At 36.9% G+C, this 19,415-nt stretch overlaps 1 protein-coding gene across 3 annotated transcripts in view; it reads left to right on the top strand.

Annotated features, from left to right (window-relative positions):
* The window catches only part of Atp11c (ATPase phospholipid transporting 11C), a 178,573-nt gene extending 163,316 nt beyond the window's left edge, over nucleotides 1–15,257 (top strand). The window contains exons 27-30 of one of the 3 annotated variants that reach the window (XM_021152852.2): nucleotides 309–412; nucleotides 2,172–2,325; nucleotides 9,608–9,712; nucleotides 12,791–15,257. In XM_021152852.2, the coding sequence (XP_021008511.1) occupies nucleotides 309–412; nucleotides 2,172–2,325; nucleotides 9,608–9,709 (360 nt within the window). In that variant the 3' untranslated portion in view covers nucleotides 9,710–9,712; nucleotides 12,791–15,257. Of the gene's footprint in view, nucleotides 1–308; nucleotides 413–2,171; nucleotides 2,326–2,444; nucleotides 2,511–9,607; nucleotides 9,713–12,790 lie in introns of all 3 variants that reach the window. The other 2 variants (XM_029473144.1, XM_021152853.1) reach the window with 2 other exon arrangements.
* Nucleotides 15,258–19,415: the final 4,158 nt, after the last annotated feature.

Raw genomic sequence — 19,415 nt, 5'->3', positions numbered from 1 at the left:
ATTGCTTCACTGGTCACCTGTCATTCAACACTGAGAAATCTGTAGCCCTCCACCTACAAATGGGTTGACTTCACTACACTTCCATGCCTTGCTATAGAATTTAGAAACCTCAGGGCAGCACTCAACATTCTTACTTTAGTACTTTAAAAAGACTAGTTTCTGCTCTTTTAGTTACACCCCCTTCTAAAGTAATAGCTAAATATGAATCCTCCCATAGGTATTGTATCTGTATAAATTGTCAGATATCATAATGTATTACCTGGCATGTTTTTGTGTGATATATATATACTTGCACTGTATCTTTTCAGCTCGCCTTGGATACCCGATTCTGGACATGGATAAATCATTTTGTGATTTGGGGTTCTCTAGCCTTTTATGTTTTTTTCTCATTCTTCTGGGGAGGAATTATTTGGTAAGCAGCTGTACATGTGTGAGCAATATTAACTTTATATGTAACTTTTAAAGTTTTGATTATATATGATATATAAGATTGCTAATCTATAAATGCTAATAGATTAGAGGTTACTTATACCTTATAATATTGCTAGCTCTAGGTAAAACTTCACATATGAATATCTTAGTCCATTTATTCAAAAGACCTGGCTTTGCATAGATAGCCTCTGCCCAAATGTTTAGATTTGTAGGCATATAGGCAGCTCTTTCAAACACAACAATAAATACCCTGACCTTCCATGTGATTTCCAATAGAAAGGGTCACCTTGTAAAGTTTCTACCTTATAACATTGGCCAAACATATATCAGTGTCCATTTACACCAGTGGTTCTCAGCCTGGGGATCATGGCCCCTTTGAAGGTCATATATCAGACATTTACATTACGATTCATAATAAAATAAAATAATAAAATAGCAAATAAAATAATCTTATGATTGGGAGTCATCATAACATGACGAACTGTATTAAAGGGCTGCAGCATTAGGAAGGTTGAGAACCACTGGCAGACCCTAATGCCATATAAATGATATCATTTTCCTTCAGTAGGAAAGGCAGGATCATCATAATTTCAAGGTCATCTTAAGCTACATAGTGAGCTTGATGCCAGCCATACAGAGACCCAGTATCATCCTTCATACCTCCCAAAAGGGGAAAGAGTTTTTCTTTTGAAAAACTATTTAAGGGGGACTGGAGAGATGGCTCAGTGGTTAAGAGCACTGACTCCTCTTCCAGAGGTCCTGAGTTCAAATCCCAGAAACTACATGGCGGCTCACAACCATCTGTGATGAGATTTGACGCTCTCTTCTGGGGTGTCTGAAGACAGCTACAGTGTACTTACATATAACAATAAATAAATCTTTAAAAAAAGAAAAAAAAAGCTATTTAAGATAAAGTCCTTAAAAAGAAAATCTGCTTTAAGAATATAACACCTAATCTTTTAGAGATGCTATTATACAACTAAACCAAAATGTATTAACTAAATGCAATATAAAGTTGTTTGTTTACCCAGAATTCTGTGACGCTGTAATCAACATATGAAAGTTAGCCAAATTTTCTCAATAATAAAATATTTCTAGACCCTAAATGATTTTGAACCCTTCCTACAGACTTTTCCTCATTGATTAAGTCATTTAAAGGAAAAGTTGTTTTTTTTTTTAATCTGAGTGCTCTGTCTGAACGTACACCTGCATGCAAGAAAAGGGCATCAGATCCCTTTATAGGCTGTGAGCCACCATGTGGTTGCTGGGAATTAAATTTATGAACTCTGGAAGAGCAGCCAGTTCTCTTAACCACTGAGCCATCTCTCCAGCCCCTAAATGAAAGGATTTTTGTCATACCTATTTGCATTCAGTAGTAATACTTTCTGTAAATGAAGTACAATAGCCTTATTTATGGTTTGATTTGAGGGTTTCAATTTTTCTCAATGAACCATAGACTAATAAATACATGAAAACTCTAGAAATAGGGAATGCATAAATTTTAAATTGCAGTTTTCTTTAGTGTGATAAAATTGCATGCCACCCATCTCTGTCCTGTTAGAGACATGAAACATCCCTTTGTCCCGTGTCTACTTCTATTTGGGATATTCTAGAGAAAATTATTTTAACATGTGTGAGGAAGATTCCTTTTAAATGCAAAAGACAGTTTGAGTTAAATTTCTATTTTACCTGCCAGGAACTGACTTGGTTTTACATTCTGTGTTTTCTTTCCATTCCAGGCCTTTTCTGAAACAACAGAGAATGTATTTTGTATTTGCTCAAATGCTCTGTTCTGTATCCACATGGTTGGCTATAATTCTTTTAATATTTATCAGCCTTTTCCCTGAGATTCTCCTAATAGTTGTAAAGAATGTTCGAAGAAGAAGTGCCAGGGTAAGGACTAAATTTATGTTGTAGCCTAATATTTGGAAGAGGCTTCACTGTCTACCGTGAACTGAAAATCTTATATAGAGAATTACATTAGTTACAGCATGTTAAACCCCTCCTTGCAGGTTCATCACTTAATTTCCTCTTCTGCATAAAAAGTATAGTAAAAACTTCGTTATCCAATGCAGGTGGTAAGTAGATTCCTTAATAGTGTTCTGTGTCATCTTTAGCAATCCATATGGAGTATCTCATATGCTCCATATGGAATTTTTAAAGGAAAAAAAGACTTTATTTTGTATTTATCTCAGATTTTTCACACTAGGAATTTCCACACCAACATTTCAACTTTGACCTTAGAAATTTCCCTGTGGACTGTTTGCAGATGTTTTGTCAGTTGATATCCTGATTTGCCTCTTCCAAAGCTGTCCCCTTCCTGTGATTATAGTGCTGCTTAATCTCTGTGCTGCTTCTAGCCCTGTCTCATAGCAGGATATTAGAACCAAAGAGAACTGCTTCGATGTACTTTTAACATCCTTACTCTTCGGGACACACTTGTAAACATTGATGATAGTTTATAAGTGTGTTTTTATTTTTAACTACTAAATTACTGTAAAGAGAAGTTATCTCCCTCTGTCACATCTGATAGCTTTTGAACATTTCTTTTAAAGCTTTTAAAGTGAAAGGGTTAGAATTGCCTGAAAAATGAAACCACTGGCAAATTTTTACCAGCAGATGAATTAAGTAAATCATATTGCTGCCAACAGTCATTCCCTTTGTTAAAATAAAGTCCTACTTCTGTCATACTGATAGCCACTAAATCTTATAACACCTCTAAAGCAGTATTTTAGAGAAATAGTCAAGTAAGTCCTGACTGCCTGATGTGTTTACTCAAATTTATCAACCCATTGAACCACAAAACTAGTATATCATGGAGATCTTTCTGAATATTGAATTACAGAACCCAGTTGGGTGACATTATATAGAAACAAAGATATGAAATTATTATACTAGAAGTCTTCAACCAAGTTTTAAAGAACTAAAAATAGAGCTTTAAGTGGTAGCACTTTAAAAATATTCATGATACCTTTAATCCTTAGTAATGAGAAAAAAATCAGTATATAGCTAGGTGAAAAGAATTGCTCTGAGCTACCTGTTTCTATATAGTGTATGGGAAAGAATTGAACATAATTTTAGTATAGATAAGGCTTATTAGTTTACTCTTTAATCCTTTCAGTGGCCTCTAACTCCATCCAACCTTGGTTTTAGTTTTAGAATGGGAAGTAGTATTGATGGATCAGTTTCTTCCAGACTGGCTCAAATGCCAGTTTTCATATATCCCAATAAAAAAGTTTAAGTAAGACAAAAGAAAAGAATAAAATTATTCAGGGACTGGGAATATAGTTCAGTTGGTGGAGTACTTTCCTAGTATGCATAAAGCCCTGGATCCCATCCTCAGCATTACCTAAGGTGGATATAGTAGCCCATGCCAGTAATATCCAACCAAAGAACCCTAGTTCAAGATCATCCTTGGCTATACACAGAGACCCTCTAAGAGGGAGGAATGAAAGGAAAGAAATATTTATTTTTCAATACAGAATTTACAAAGGAGGATTTCTTGCTTTACTCTTCTATTTTCTTTATCTGAAAAGTATCCTTGGGGTACTTCTAAATGTTTCTCTTTGTGATAATGGAGCAAGCTCAGTTTGCAAAATGGCTTACAGTCAAGCACCATGCTAAGAAGGCAAGAAATCTCAAAAGTCAAAATCTTAATGTGTATCATCATAATCTTAGGCCCTCTGTAAAAACGAGACAGCAGGTGGAATGTCCAGTGATGTATACACTGAGGGGATACTGATAGGAAGCTATAGATCCATAGACTCAGAGCATTTTTCTTCACATAGACAGGCGATAACAGGTTTCACTTGAAAGCATAGAATGTTGCCAGTTGGTCAGCAAGAAATTTGTCATGGTTTCTATCCATGACAGGAGAAATTCTAAGGTCTGTGATATAGCTTGGCATGATAATATGCTAGAGCAAGCAGGAAATTTTCCATAACCATTTCCATCCATTCAATCATTCATTCATTACTCCCATGCTTTTTGAACCAGTAAACGTTTGTTGAACCACCTGCTGATGAACATCTCTCTATATATCCAGTGTCTGAAAGGCCAAATTGTTTTTCAGACTCTGTAGGATTTTGAGAGTTACAAATGAGTCAGAACAGTTGTGGACACTAAACTGCACAATCTGTGTATGTGTGTGTGGGGGTGCTATATATGAATGCATACAGACCAACAGAAACATGGCGACCATACGTCACATCAGTTTCCATCATGTGCTATTAGGTCATTGATAAACAAGCAGAAGCCAACTTTTTGTTGTTGTTGTTGTTGTTGTTTTCTCAAGACAGTGTTTCTCTGTATAGCCCTGGCTGTCCTGGAATTCACTCTGTAGACCAGGCTGGCCTCGAACTCACAAATCTGCCTGCCTCTGCCTCCCAAGTGCTGGGATTAAAGGTGTGCACCACCACACCTGGCAGAAGCCAACTTTTAAAAAAAGGAGAATGCGTGTCCTATTTTCCTTAAAATATGTAAGTCTTTGTGTTTGATGACCAATAGTGTGACATCATGAGTGATTTACTATTTTGTTTAGTATTCCTTGTTAATATGGGAATAGACTGACTTTAAAGTAAAACAGAAGATTACTTTGTACTGGATCATCATCAGAGCCTAGAAGATTCTGTAATGGGATGAAATGTGTTTCCCTAGCTAGAGTAGGAGATAGTCCTGACATCAGTAAGCATATTAGATATTCCCTACATACTCTAAAACTGCCTGTAACAAGTAGCCTGTCAGTGCTATCAAAAAGTAGATCTCAGCAGCTATTTTGAAGAGGAGACTTTTAACAGTAGGTAGTGAACATGCCTCTTAGGTATTTAAAAAAGAAGCTAACCCATTTATATTTAATAATTATAAAAGCATCTTCATTTTGAGTTCCTTTCAATTAATTTTATATTACCTGAGGATCCATGATGCATTAACTACTACGGTAGGTGGTGATAATTCAGGAATGAATCAAATATGGCCCCACATTGAAGCTATTTTCTAGCTACATTATAAAGAATGTTCATTCTGAAACCTTCAGTAAACAAATATAAAACATAATACACTCAATTATATGGCTTTTGATAGCATAATAAGATTGGACTAACTTCTTAAAATCTCCTGTAGAAAGACTAATATGGCAGCCTCTAGCAGTGCTAAGATCTGTTATGATGTTTGCATTATAAATAATGCATACAGGAATGGAAAGATGGCTTAGCTCTTAAGACCATATGTTCTTGCAGAGACCTAGGTCCACATGGTAGCTCACAATCATCTGTAACTATAGTTCTAGGGGATCTGTTGACACCTTCTGAATGCATAGCTGCCATGCATGCACATGCAGGCAAAAACCCTACACATAAAATAAATCTTTTAAAAAGTATAAAATAGGGGCTGAACAGATGGCTCGGTGGTTAAGAGCACTGAGTGCTCTCCCGAAAGTCCTGAGTTCAAATCCCAGCTACCACATGGTGGCTCACAACCATCCCTAATGCAATCTGATGCCCTCTTGTGGGGTGTCTGAAATTAGCAACAATATACTTATACATAATAGAATAAATAAATCTTTTTTTTAAAAAAGTATAAAATAAATTATGCAGAGTAGGAGGAATTAGAGGATAGATATGTTCTAAATATATTATATTCATGTATAAAGTTACCAAAGAATAAATACAGTTTTAATGGGCTGGAGATAAAAATAGCCTTTTGTAATATTTTTGTCTCATAAAAATTTAAAAAGCATATTAATGAAAAATCTAAGTAAACGATAAATATCAAATTTCAAATTTGAAGTTTTAAAGATATATCTTTGAAAGTAAGCTTGCAGAAGTCACTTAATTCGGGGGTTTCAGTTCACTCATTACCTCTCAGGTTAATTTTCAGCAAGAAGGTTAATTGTACTCCAGCCTCCATCTTAAAGATTGGTAAAGCTTCTTTCTAACTTAATGAAATGACAATGCTGCATAACAGTGTGGGATGGAACTATCATTGAGCACTGAACAGTGGAGCAAGGTAACACAAAACCCACTGTAAGGTTAAGATTGGAAGTATTTCCGCATACTGTATCTAATATAACCCCAAGTGTGCTCAGCCTGGAAATCATTCAAATACCCCTGTATCTTCTAAGCAAGTAGTAAATACCATTTTACATTTGCAGCAGGAAGATTTTCCACCTATCCTTAAGTAATGTTTTCTCCTGCCGGGCAGTGGTGGTGCACGCCTTTAATCCCAGCCCTTGGGAGGCAGAGGCAGGTAGATTTCTGAGTTCAAGGCCAGCCTGGTCTACAGAGTGAGTTCCAGGACAGCCAGAGCTACACAGAGAAACCCTGTCTCAAAAAACCAGAAAAAAAAAAAAAGTAATGTTTTCTCATGCATTCTACCTCAATCAAAAGGGAGGCTTCACTGCATTCTAGACACAATGAGAGAGAATTGTCTTCTAATTAGTAGGAAATAACCCAATAATATCCCTATGCCTAGTGTGTGATGTCTACACAAATGTGGAGGAGTATTCCAATGTATAGATAGGAAGCTGTTTAAGAGGGAAAGACAGGGAAAGAAAGAATGTAAGCTCTCTGACTGAAGTTCCTAGAGAATGCATTTTGGAAAATATAGCATCATTTTAATAATAAATGGTAATAATCTTGTAATACTTACAGTGTCATGGACAGCCAGTGACAATAAAATTTTTATGCTATTTTAAGAAAAACTCCTAGTGTCCTGGTTGTTGGGACGAGACTTTCTCTGATGCCTCTGTGGCATATTGCCACTTGAGCTGGTCTCAGAGCTCTAGAGATGACTGTAAAGGAACATGGACATTTCACACTGTTTTAGCTCAGCATCTCCTGTCCTCCCTCACCTACCACTAACAGTTGCTAGCTCTGCTTTGTTTTATTGTTTTGAACACTCTCTTTTCATGTCATGCTTTCAACTGCTTTCTGTATGTTCATATTTCTTTTTTTCTCTTTATAAAGTCTCCAAATACCTAATCTATTAGCCCCTAAAATTTCTACTTCCTATACTACTTTTATCTCTGGTGGCTAAATACACATTTTTGAACACAACAAAATGTGAATATAGTTGCAGACTCAAAGTAGATAAGCTTGCATACTAAACTGAGGAGTGTGGACACAGTATCATGTTCATCTTGTAGCCCACATAACAGAAGATGGAATCAGTTTTTTCTCTCAGAATCTGAAATAGTTCTCTAGTTATATCACTTAGTAACTTGCATGCTGACAACATGTCTCAAACTTCTTCATTTAAAGTAAAATATAAATGGGAAGAAGTGGTTATTTCAAAACACAAAAGTGGAAGTATTTGTAGTAAAGTTTCAGTTATTAAACTCTGTTGGATATGGACATCGCTTGAGCTGCTTTCTTTTTCCTATACCTATTTTCTTTAGTGGAACAAAAAAGATAAGGCCATTTTTCTGTTTGGGTGAGTGGATGTTTATTTTTGTTTTTGTTTTTGAGACAGTGAAATTCACAGTGATCATCCTGCCTCAGCCTCCTAAGTGCTAGGACTACAGTGTGTACCACCATAGCTGACTATTTAACATGGCTAATCTTCCTTAGTAGAGTTGTTGAGTTCATCCTGACCCGTAGTTAGCCTCCCAACTTCTGTCTTGCATGGGCAATGCCAAAGCCAACTCTGAAAATTATGTCATTATTTCAGACATGGGAAAAGAATTTCTTAGACTTTCTAATTACATTTTTTACAACTTTGGATTTTTCAGTTTGAAAATGTATGCTTTACCTATGAAAATTTTAGCCTGCCTTTGTAAAGAGGTCTCAGAAAAATAGTGAAACTTAGCAAATTATGTTAGAAAGAATGGAAATCAACCTTCTAATTCAGAGGCAAATGGTAAGATGGTGGCAGGCACCACCAAATGTTTTCTCATTATATTGGGTTTGGCTAGATCTTTGATTTGTAGCTGCCCAAGGAGCAGTCAATTCTTTCATAATGTGTCTGTACAGTTGAATAGGAAAATTACTTACTTCAAATTCTTTAGTGATTTGCAACAGACCTTGAACAAAGCTCTCTGACCAATGATTTTGACAAACATAGTGAATTAGGGATTAGAGATTAACTTTAAAAAAAAAATAAGAGGTGTATTTTAGAATTATTTGATTTAAAATAATACATTCCCATCAACAAAATAATTTTAAGTTGATATACAGGAAAACAGCAGCTGGCACATATAATAGACTATTTCTAACTAACTCTACTTGTACTTTAGTGACGTCCTTAAAACTAACATATCATTTCTACTTCCAGTTCTCAAGGCTTCTTTTTAAATGTTTTACATCTGAGAGAATATTTACTTTTTCTTTTCTTTCTTTCTTTTTTCTTTTTTTATGGTTTCTGCATTTCTCTCTTTCCTACTGCAATTTTCCACCTTTTGTGCAATTGTGAACAAGGTAACGAACCGCCTCCCTTCCTCAGGAACATCTACTATCTTCATGCTTTCTCAAACTTCCAGCAATCACAGTTTCTCTTGGAGTGAATAAGGTGATTTCCTTTCTTAATGTACCAACTTGCTTGCATTCCCATTGCCTGACACCACTTCTGATTCTTCATAAAAAGTTATTTCTCATGATTCATTTTTATATTCTATTGGTACTTAAAATATTTTATCATTTTCTTTTAATCATGTATTCACCTTCTAAATTGTCTTACTGGAGAGGGAGTAATTTTCAAAAACTTAAACTATAACTTTGTAATTTGAGGTACGCAATATAGTAGCCATGATGTTAGAACTAGCCTGCTCACCAGGGCAAGAGTATTTTGCATAAATTTCTCCGTTTTGACACACCCAGAGCACCAGCACAACTATCAGAGGTGTTCACCAAAAGGATGGTAAGGTTCACTAATCAAGCCATATTGACTCATCTTACCATATAACCTACAATGCCATTCCAGAAACCCAAGTTTGCCACATACTGCTAATGTCTTTACTTCTACTACCAAAAAAAAAAAAAAAGTTTGAGTTGGAGACTTTCTTGGTCCTTTAAATGTATTCATTTGAATGTTATGCATTTGCTGTATAGTAAAAGTAATTTGTACTTTGGGGCCAGGAAAGTAGTCTGTAGGAAATGATTTCATTTTTTTCTCCTACATTTTTATCACCAGGTAGGTTAACCTATCTTCAAATGCTTTAAGTATTTTTGCCTCACTATTACAGAGAAATCTGAGCTGTAGAAGGGCATCTGACTCATTATCCGCCAGACCTTCAGTCAGACCTCTTCTTTTACGAACATTCTCAGACGAATCTAATATATTGTAACAGGTACCTAGTGTTAAACAAGTGGGCTGGCTTTTTAAAGAAACAGATTAACAGCATTATAAATAAAAAATGAAAATCACTCTTTAAATTTTCTCTGCTGTTGGTGTGGTGAACTTTAAACTATTCTTTGTAAAAATATAAAGATGCATTGCTTGGAATATGGGGAAAATTATACTTTAAATTTGCTCAAACCCCTAATAAGCTTTTTGGCATTTTCAGAACTGAAGTTAATATGCTATATTTAATTTGTGGAGGGAAATTGCCATGATGATGCCATCATGTAGAAATGCTTGATTCTCATCTAGAAATTAGATAATTTTGACTTACAAGGATCATTTGAAAAATGGGAAATAAATATTCCAAAATTGCATCTGTATAATACCAAGTCAGTTTAGCATTGCATGTTTTTTCTGGGAACTATGTGAAAATAATCAAATGTGTTTGTACCTTCATGTGCTGTGTCTGTGTGTTTGTAGGTATATACTTTTAATGTCGTTGTAAATGTCTAATCCCCAAATATATGTTAATGATCCAGTGTTCTCTAATTGTAACATTTTTTTTTTAATGTCAAGTTTTATTCAAGCTAAATGTTTCAACTCTCAGAGGTAAAAATCTTTCCTAGCCATTCAGGGGGATGCATGCTTAATGACAAAATGTTTCCTAGTTCATGATTCTAGAACAAATCTATTTTATAACATCGTTTGATTTACTTCAGAAATGTTTTAGAGGAATTAACATATCATGAGAGGGACCATGGAACTCAGAATGACTCCTTTCATGTGCACTCTGTATTTTCTACTGCAGAGGGCCCCGAGGCTCCAGGTCCTGAAAGGGATTTTATCCACTCAAGGAAATTTGGAGTAATTCATAAGTAATTAACTTATAAGCTTGCCTACTTACAAGCAACTCAGTTCATACATGGCTGATTTTTATGTACACATAAAAACTGATCATGGATACAATTGTGGAACAATTAACTTTGAATCTGTTATTCCACCTCAACCCTGTTTTAATGGATTCGATCTGTTGGTTCTTTCGTCTCCTGTTATTCACTACATTCTGTATCTGCAGTGTTATTTTGGAAGCAGACTTCAAGTACTATAGTCAGCATGTGTCACACATTTTAATGACTCATCTGCATATGTTTCTCTGTAGTATTGAGATGATATCATAGTAGCCTTCAAAGTCTTTGACACTTGCTTCAGATTGCTTTGTCCTAAGTAAGCCAGGAGATGTATTTCAGCTGTGTGTTTGCATATGCTATTGGATCCCCCTGGATTGCTTTCTTTAGCTTGGTCTGTGTTTGGGGGGCTCTGCTGGGTAGCAGACACTGCTACTGCTTTTGGCCTCTCCAGGGCCTCAACTCCTACATTATCTAGAATTTTAGAAGTTTAAAAAGAAGTGTTTCATTTTTAATGTAGTTATTTGTTCCAGGAATTGGTTTTCATGTGGCATTATTTCTTTTCCAAGGAAAATATTTAGCAACTTACCCACTGAGCTTGTTCCTTGGTTGATAAAGGAACAACCTGATTTCTTTCACATTTTCAGTATAAGGGGCAACCTTATTTTGGTTAAAGTCATTATGACCTGAAAACAGAGAAGCATGAATAGAAATTGAGGGTATTATAATGGATTTATAGTCTAAGTTATGATAAGAAACATGTCCCAGAATGGGAATAAAATAATATTTTTTAAAGACCTTCCATTACTGTAGTTCAAAATTTTTGAGTTTTGGAACATCAGGATGGCACACCAGGTAAAGGTGCTTACTGCCAAACCTGAAAATCTGAGTTCAATCCCTGGGACCCACATGATGGAAGGAGAGAATGACTCATAAAGGCTGATCTCTGATCTCCATACCAGCACTTTCATGTGAGCACACATACACATACATTTTAAATATTTTCAAAACCTTATAAAACTGTAAGGCTTGATTTTAGCATGGAGAATCAAAGGTTCCCCCTTCCTTGATACATAGCTTCAGCATTTATATTCAAAGATCAGATTATTTATTATACCCTATTCTAATCACAGCATGCAGATATTTACAGGAGAGAGAAAAATCTGCAGATTTATTAGGGGAAATTCTCTGGTGCTTCTTTTAAATACATGATGAATAAGAAAAAGGAGAATCATTTGAATCATAGTAAATCATTTACCAAAAAGAAAGAAAAATGGCTAGGATAGTATGGGTTCTTTTAGTAAGGGAGTATTTTCACAGAAAATTTCATAAACTGAACATCTCAACATTCCCAAGCCTAGGGGCTGGAACAGTATATTGTTGGCTTTGCTGGCATAGGGACCTGAATTCAGTTCCCTGCAGCCACAGAAGAAGCCAGGTCCACTGGTGCACTTGTAATCCTAGTGCTGGGAAGGCAGCGGAGTTCTTAGAAGGCAGATGCAAGAGTATTCTTGGAGCTTCCTGGCTAGTCAGCCTAGTTCATTGGCAAGCTCCAGATTCCATTGTGAAACTATCTCAGAAAAACAAGGTGAGGGCTGAGTGTGATGCCACACACATTTAATGTCAGCACATAGGAGGCAAAGGTAGGTGGATCTTGGTGAGCTCAAGGCCAGTAGGGGCTACATAATGAATTCCTGTCTCACAGTAATATAAAAGGTGAATGGCACCTAAGCATGAGACCAGAGGTTAGCCTTTGTCATACATGCTTGTGCACACACATTCATGCATACTCACATGCATACATATATACATACCCCCAAATAATTCATACACCATTTTACTAGATGCTAGAGATAAAACTATCATGTTTCTGTATGCAAATAGCTCCTAGCTTAATAGGTAATCCCAGTGGGAAAACCTACTAGGAGAACCCTGGAGCAATCCAAAAGCAAAGAGCAAGCCTGAACTATTCAGCTGACAGATGAAGAAAAGATTAGAAATCTGGTATTGTCTCTTTTTTCCTTCCTGCATGTGAATAAAACTTGGCACTTTTGTTAAAACAGTTGTGTTACTCTCATAACAAAATTTACTACTTGGTTTATTCTTGAAAATGTTAAACAGATGGTTATATATTGTTGCCAAAATAAATTTTGTAATTCTCTATATTTTAACCTTTTCAGAATCCGAATCTTGAACTGCCTATGTTATTGTCCTACAAGCATATTGACCGTGGTTGCAGCTAAAGAGAGAAAGCATGAAGGAACAACTACAAAAGATATTAACTCAGGATACTCAATATGAAACAAAGACCACTCTCATGTGTAGGGTTCACAATAAATGTTCATTAAAGTACCAAATAACTCTCTTAACCATTTACAGTTATTGTAAGTAGCCATTATGGCCAAAGTGAGAATTATATGAAAGTTTAAAGTAAGCATACTTAGAATTCTGGATTTAGATAGACTAATGTAACTACAAATTGGGTGCTCTTTTAACCCGTTGACTTTGTGAATGGATTTCAATAATAGTATAAAGTAGAAGTCATGCAATGGGGATGAGCAGGTTTTGCTAACCAGTGTTTCCTTCCGCCTGGCAGAAGTCATAGACTGTTTGTCTCACATCTCTCATTCCTGCTGAATGATTATCTTTTTCCCCACACACAAAAGGAATACTTGAAAATACAAGACTAAATGATATTACTGCATCAGACAAAATATATCATCTTTTCAATCTTAGGCTAATTGTCTTGGTCTAATATCCTTTCCAAAAAGTACCTTGCATACTTGTGTGATACTGTCAATTCTGGGTATTATTGTAGAAACAAGGGTGGAAAGGTTATTTGGTGTGTTAAGACTACTAAACTTGAAAATACAATATTTCAGTCTCTTGGTAGTAGCCCCTCAAAACAGTTAAGTAGAAAGATTTCCATCCAATGTTAGTTTTGCTGGGTAACGTGGTAAAGTGCATTAAATATTTACATAAAAATTAACGCCATTCTTAACATTGGCATTTTATAATTCTATGTGGCAAAGATGGGAAGAATAGCCTATTTTCAACTACTAACGGTTTTTATTTGAAAGAGAGTGTTTTTGTGCATATTTACAGCACTTTTTTAAAAAAAAAAAAAAGTTACCAATTTGGAAAGAGGAGATCTATTCCAAAGCCCTCTTTGGACATGAATGTTGGTTCCTATAGCTAAGTGGACCAAGGAAATGGACTATTTCTAAATTATGTGATGGACCTTGGTAAGATCCTCAAACTGCTGGACCAGAAAGAGGTTTTAGCCCCTAGTACGTTCTCTTAAAACATGAAAGAAGTATGAAATGTCTTTACTTGAAAGAAGAACCACGTTTGACAGATAGGATAAAATGATATTTAGAAAGTATTTTTCTATCAGTTTCCATTTTTTTGTCTGACATGCCTGTACTATTTAATGTTTATATTGTACTTTGATTTAAGAACATACTAGACTCATTGTCTTCCAGTATATTTATATAGTCCATATGGCACATTTTGATTCTTCCATGTATTTGAGTAGATGTTTATTTGGGTATAATTTTTCTTAAATTCTAAAAGGCCATAATTTCAGTTATCAAAAATCATTCCATAATTACTTAATTTAATTTGTTCTCATCTATCAGTATTACTTTTGAGTATTTTGTTAGGTGTCAATCACAGCTTAAGTGTGTGCTCTTGTAGCCTGTATTTGAGGAAATCTGCTGAAAGCAAAGTCTTTCTATTCTTTGCCTATTCCAAAGAGCTAAAACATCTAACCCAGGAAAGCTTTGCTGCTTTGTTATTGTTGTCATTGTTGTTGCTGCTGTATTATTATTTTACATCAGAACTGTAAGGACTGTGAATAAATATAAGAGCCAAGTAGAGAGGCTTAGTTAATGCAGAATGATTGAGGAGATGATAAAAATCAGAATATTTAGGGTAGTAGAAATAAAACTGATTATGTGTGACTTGTTGCAGCAGAAAGAAATCTAGATGAACAAATGAGAATTTAGAGTCATGCCTCAGTTAACCATTACATTGTACACTGCACTTCAAATCAGAGGAACCTGGGTTTGCTTTTTGAAAAATTTGTATTAGTGATCTAAAATATGGCTAGCATGGGCTTAGCAGATGAAGTTATTTGAAATGAGCCATCCAATATTCCTAGAACTATATTTTAACTATTCTTATTTCAGAAGAGGGTAAGAAATCTAACAGTAGGTCCATATTGCCATAATTTTAATAATAATTTTTGAGCTATCAAAATGTCTATGTAATTTTCCAAATTGTTGTCTATTGTTTGAAGGTGTTGCCTATTAAACAAAAAATATCCATTCCATATCTACTACATATACACCAGCAACAGTATAAATGTAAGCCTAAATTTGCAAAAGTCATAATTTAGTGGTAGAATTTTTTAATAACATGCAGTATATAAATGTGCAGATTTTATGCAAGTGTTGATAAAAATCATTTTTCAGCTTGTAAACTGGGACTGCAATATTACATTTTTCACTTAAGCAGTTTTTTACATCTACTTTATTGCTTTCTAAAATGACATGAATGCCATCTTTTATGAATGCAACTTGCCTTTTTCGTTACAGAAACTTTCATTTGATGTAATCAATAAACTTTAGTATGATACAATGAGTATTTGAGTGTCTTTTGTTTTTAAAAGTATCAATTTGATGTCAAAATGTTATGGATACATTTTAGTGATGGGAAGTTTCTGATTTCCTGTTTGCATCTACATATATTTCACAAAAGGTTGCTCCAACATCTCCATGAGGTAAACTGATGTTTTATGACAATACTTAAATTGCGGTGGGTAAGCTAATTGACCATATCTGAAAACTGTATAAAGATTCGGCCAGGATGTAGCTATCATGCAGTGTGTATTAAGCATGCATAAGGTCTCAGGTTTGATCCCTAGCACAAAAAAAAATATGGAGCCCCAGCTTGATAAATTCATATTAAATGTCCACAGTCTGCTGCCTACATACTGGAGAATGATATATGTTCCATGAGACCGGCATTTTCAACCCTTTGAAACTAATTGATTCTTTTTTGTTTTGTTTTATTACAAACTGGTTTCTCTGTATAGCCTTGGCTATCCTAGAACTCACTCTGTAAAACATGCTGGCTTCAAACTCAGATCCACCTGCCTCTGCCTCCTGAGCACTGGGATTAAAAGTGTGTGCCACCAACACCTTGCTGAAACCATTACATTCTTTTTTTTATTGGATATTTTCTTTCTTTACATTTCAAATGTTATCCCCTTTCCCAGTTTCCTACCCGCCTCCCAGAAACCCCCCATTCCATCCTTCTCCCCCTGCTTCTATGAGGGTGTTCCTCCACCCACCCTCCCCTGCCTCCTCCCCTGGCATTCCCCTACACTGGGGCATCTAGCCTTCACAAGACCAAGGGCCTCTCCTCCCATTGATGTCCGACAAGGCCATCCTCTGCTACATATATGGCTGGAGCCATTGGTCCCTCCATGTGTACGCTGTGGTTGTTGGTTTAGCCAGAAATGAAGTTTTACTGTTCCTTGAAAGGTAGTCTAAAGATGATCGTGTTCACATCTCCCATGTGCCTCCGTTTTGTTTAGGCTCCATCCAGGCCTTGTGAAAGAGCTCTTTCTGGCACAGTGCTTAGCTGTCAGTAAACCAGTTGCTTCACCTAACTCTGACTTTTGCACTTTACACTTAAGTCACTTCATTCTGGTAACCTTTCAATTCAGTTAGCATTCTGCTTATTTTATATTTCCTTTTTGTTGTGGGAAATGTGCTATATTCAGGTTCAAGAGCTGAGTTAAAGTTTCAAATACTATTATGCAGTGTGGTGGAAGTCGAGTTAGTTAAGCGATCTGATTTATAAAATATCACTTGCTGCTTAGGTGGAAGCCTATTTTTCTTTTAAAGGCTTGCTTATTGCTCTGACACTAGTTACTAAACACTTGTCATTTATCAACATTGCACATATATGTAATATACATGCCTTCTAACTCACTGAAACCAGTCATTCAGGATTCCTTTCCTTGCCCTATCCAACCTTATGAGTCACTCTGTGTCCCTGCTTTGTCTGCCTCTGATTGACCAATACTGCTGTGAGGTCTGAGTAATTTGACTTCTTCCACAAGAAACACATGCAGAGGTTAGGGGCTGAGGTTATCACTATGGTTAGTCACTGAATGCATCTATGGATGAAGTGCTGCATGCATATTAATGAAGCCAGAAGGCCAGAGTTCTATGAATAGTTATCAGAAAAAAAGGGGGGTGGCATTAGTTTGCTGCTCTTTTATTTACATTTTCCCCTTCATTGGATGGGCAAGTAACCAGAGCCCAGTACCTAGTTGACTCATCCTTGGTTCTATAGAAACATTCTCCCCCACTTGGGGCCCTGTATATCTATTGGAGATGGACTCATCAAGTTCCCTCTCCCCAGTGTTGGGCATTTTGGCTAAGGTCACCGATTGAGTCCTGAGAGTCTCTTACCTCCCAGGTCTCTGGAACTCTCTAGAGGTTTACCCCCAGAGGTTACATATTTCCATTCATTCTCCTGACCCTCTGGGCTTCTCTCCTGTCCCACCCTCCATACCTGATCCTGTTCCTCCTTTCCTCCCTCTCCCCTCTCCCACCCAGATCCTTCCCTCTGTCTCCCGTGATTATTTGTTCTAAGTAGGATTAGAGCATCTTCCCTGAGGGTCTTCCTGCTTGCTAAACTTCTTAAGGTCTGTGGGTTATATCCTAGGTATTCTGTACCTTTGGCTACTATCCACTTACCAGTGAGCACATACCATGCTTGTCTTTTGGGTCTGGGTTACCTTACTCAGGGTGATATTTTCTGGTGCCATCTATTTGCCTGCAAATTTCATGATGAATAGCTAAATAGTATTTCATTGTGTAAATGAACCACATTTTCTATATCCATTCTTTGGTTGAAGGATAACTGGGTTCTTTCCAGCTTCTGGTTATTATAAATAAAGCTGCTATGAACATAGTGGAGCATGTGTCCTTGTTATATGTTGGAGCATCTTTTGGGGATATGCCCAGGAGTGTTATAGCTGGGTCCAATTTTTTGAGGAACTTCCAGACTGATTTCCAGAGTGGTTGTACAGCTTGCAATCTCACCAGCAAGGAGTGTTCATCTTTCTCCACATCCTTGCCAACACATGCTGTCACTGAGTTTTTAATCTTAGCCATTCTGACTGGTATGAGGTGGAATCTCAGAGTTGTTTTGATTTGCATTTCCCTGTTGACTAAGGATGCTGAAGATTTCTTTAAGAGCTTCTTGGCCATTTGAGATTCCTCTGTTGTGAATTTTCTGTTTAGCTCTGCACCTCATTTTTTAGTTGGGTTATTTGGGTTGTTGGAGGGTAGAGTTATTGGATGTAGGGTTAGTGAATATCTTTCATTAATCTGTGGGTTCCCAATTTGTCCTATTGACAGTGTCCTTTGCCTTACAGAAACTTTCCAATTTCATGAGGTCCCATTTGTCAATTGTTGATTTTAGAGCCTGAGCCATTGGAGTTGTGCTTAGGAAATTTTCCTATGTCAATGAGTTCAAGGCTCTTTCCCAGTTTCTCTTCTATTAGATTTAGTGGATCTAGTTTGATGTTGAGGTCCTTGATCCACATGAACTTGAGCTTTGTGCAAGGTGATAAATATGAAAAATTTCTGATCCAGAATTGTTTCTGTCTAAAAAAAAAAAAAAACCTGCAGGGTTAAAAGTGGAGAAGAGACTGAAGGAAAGACGGTCCACTGACTGGCTCAACTTGGGATCCATCTCATGGGGGGACACCAAGGCCTGACACTTATTACTGATGCTATGATGTGCTTGCGGACAGGAGCCTAGCATAACTGTCCTCTGAGAGGCCCTACCTAAGCAGCTGACTGAGACAGAGGGGATACTTGCACACAACCATTGGACTGAACTCGGGGACCCCTATGGTTGAATTAGGGGAAGGATTGGAGAAACTGAAAGGGAGGACAAACCCCATAGGAAGAGCAGTCTTAACTAATCCAGACCCCTGGTAACTCCCAGAGACTAAGCTACCAACCAGGCGGCATAGAAGGCCTGATCCGAAGCCCCCCAGCACATATACAGCAGAGGACTGCCTAGTCTGGCCTCAGTGGGGAAAGATGCACCTAGTCCTTGAGAAACTTGAGTCCCAGGGAAGGGAGATGCCTGTGGGGAGAGGGGTAGCACCCTCTCTGAGACAGGGGAAAGAGAAATGGATGAGTTAGCTGTGGGAGCAGTGATTGGGGCAGGGGCCAATAGCTGGAATGCAAATAAAATTTATAAAAGAAACGTTCTATGGGTTAAGCAATATCTGATCAGAGGGGTGTTAGGAGCAAGTACTGGAAGCAAGTTGGTGGCTAAAGTGAACAGTGTACCTCAGGGTGGGCCAGAGTCCTGCTGTCAGTAAGTCTTTGGCCCTTTGGGTAAGGGAGAACAAAACATACATTTCTAAATCATCTGCTTCTGCCTTGATTTCTTCATGAACTGCCAAGAACATGCTTTCTATTAGCAAAGCCACCAAATATCCAGCTAGAGTCTGTACACCTAACTAGGACACTGTATTCTCGTACCGTCCCCTAATGACCTCCTAAATTAACAAACCACTAAAATATTAACCATGATAAAACATCAAACGCCCAAACCAAAATATTCGTATATAATAATGCATACGTATTATCAAGATTCTCCAGTATTGGGGCTGGTGAGATGGCTCAGTGGGTAAGAGCACCCGACTGCTCTTCCGAAGGTCCAGAGTTCAAATCCCAGCAACCACATGGTGGCTCACAA

Source organism: Mus caroli, chromosome X, assembly GCF_900094665.2.
Source record: "Mus caroli chromosome X, CAROLI_EIJ_v1.1, whole genome shotgun sequence".
Classification (NCBI taxonomy): Eukaryota; Metazoa; Chordata; class Mammalia; order Rodentia; family Muridae; genus Mus; species Mus caroli.
Note: the sequence above shows the minus strand (reverse complement) of the source record. Positions and strands in the feature narration are given on the sequence as shown.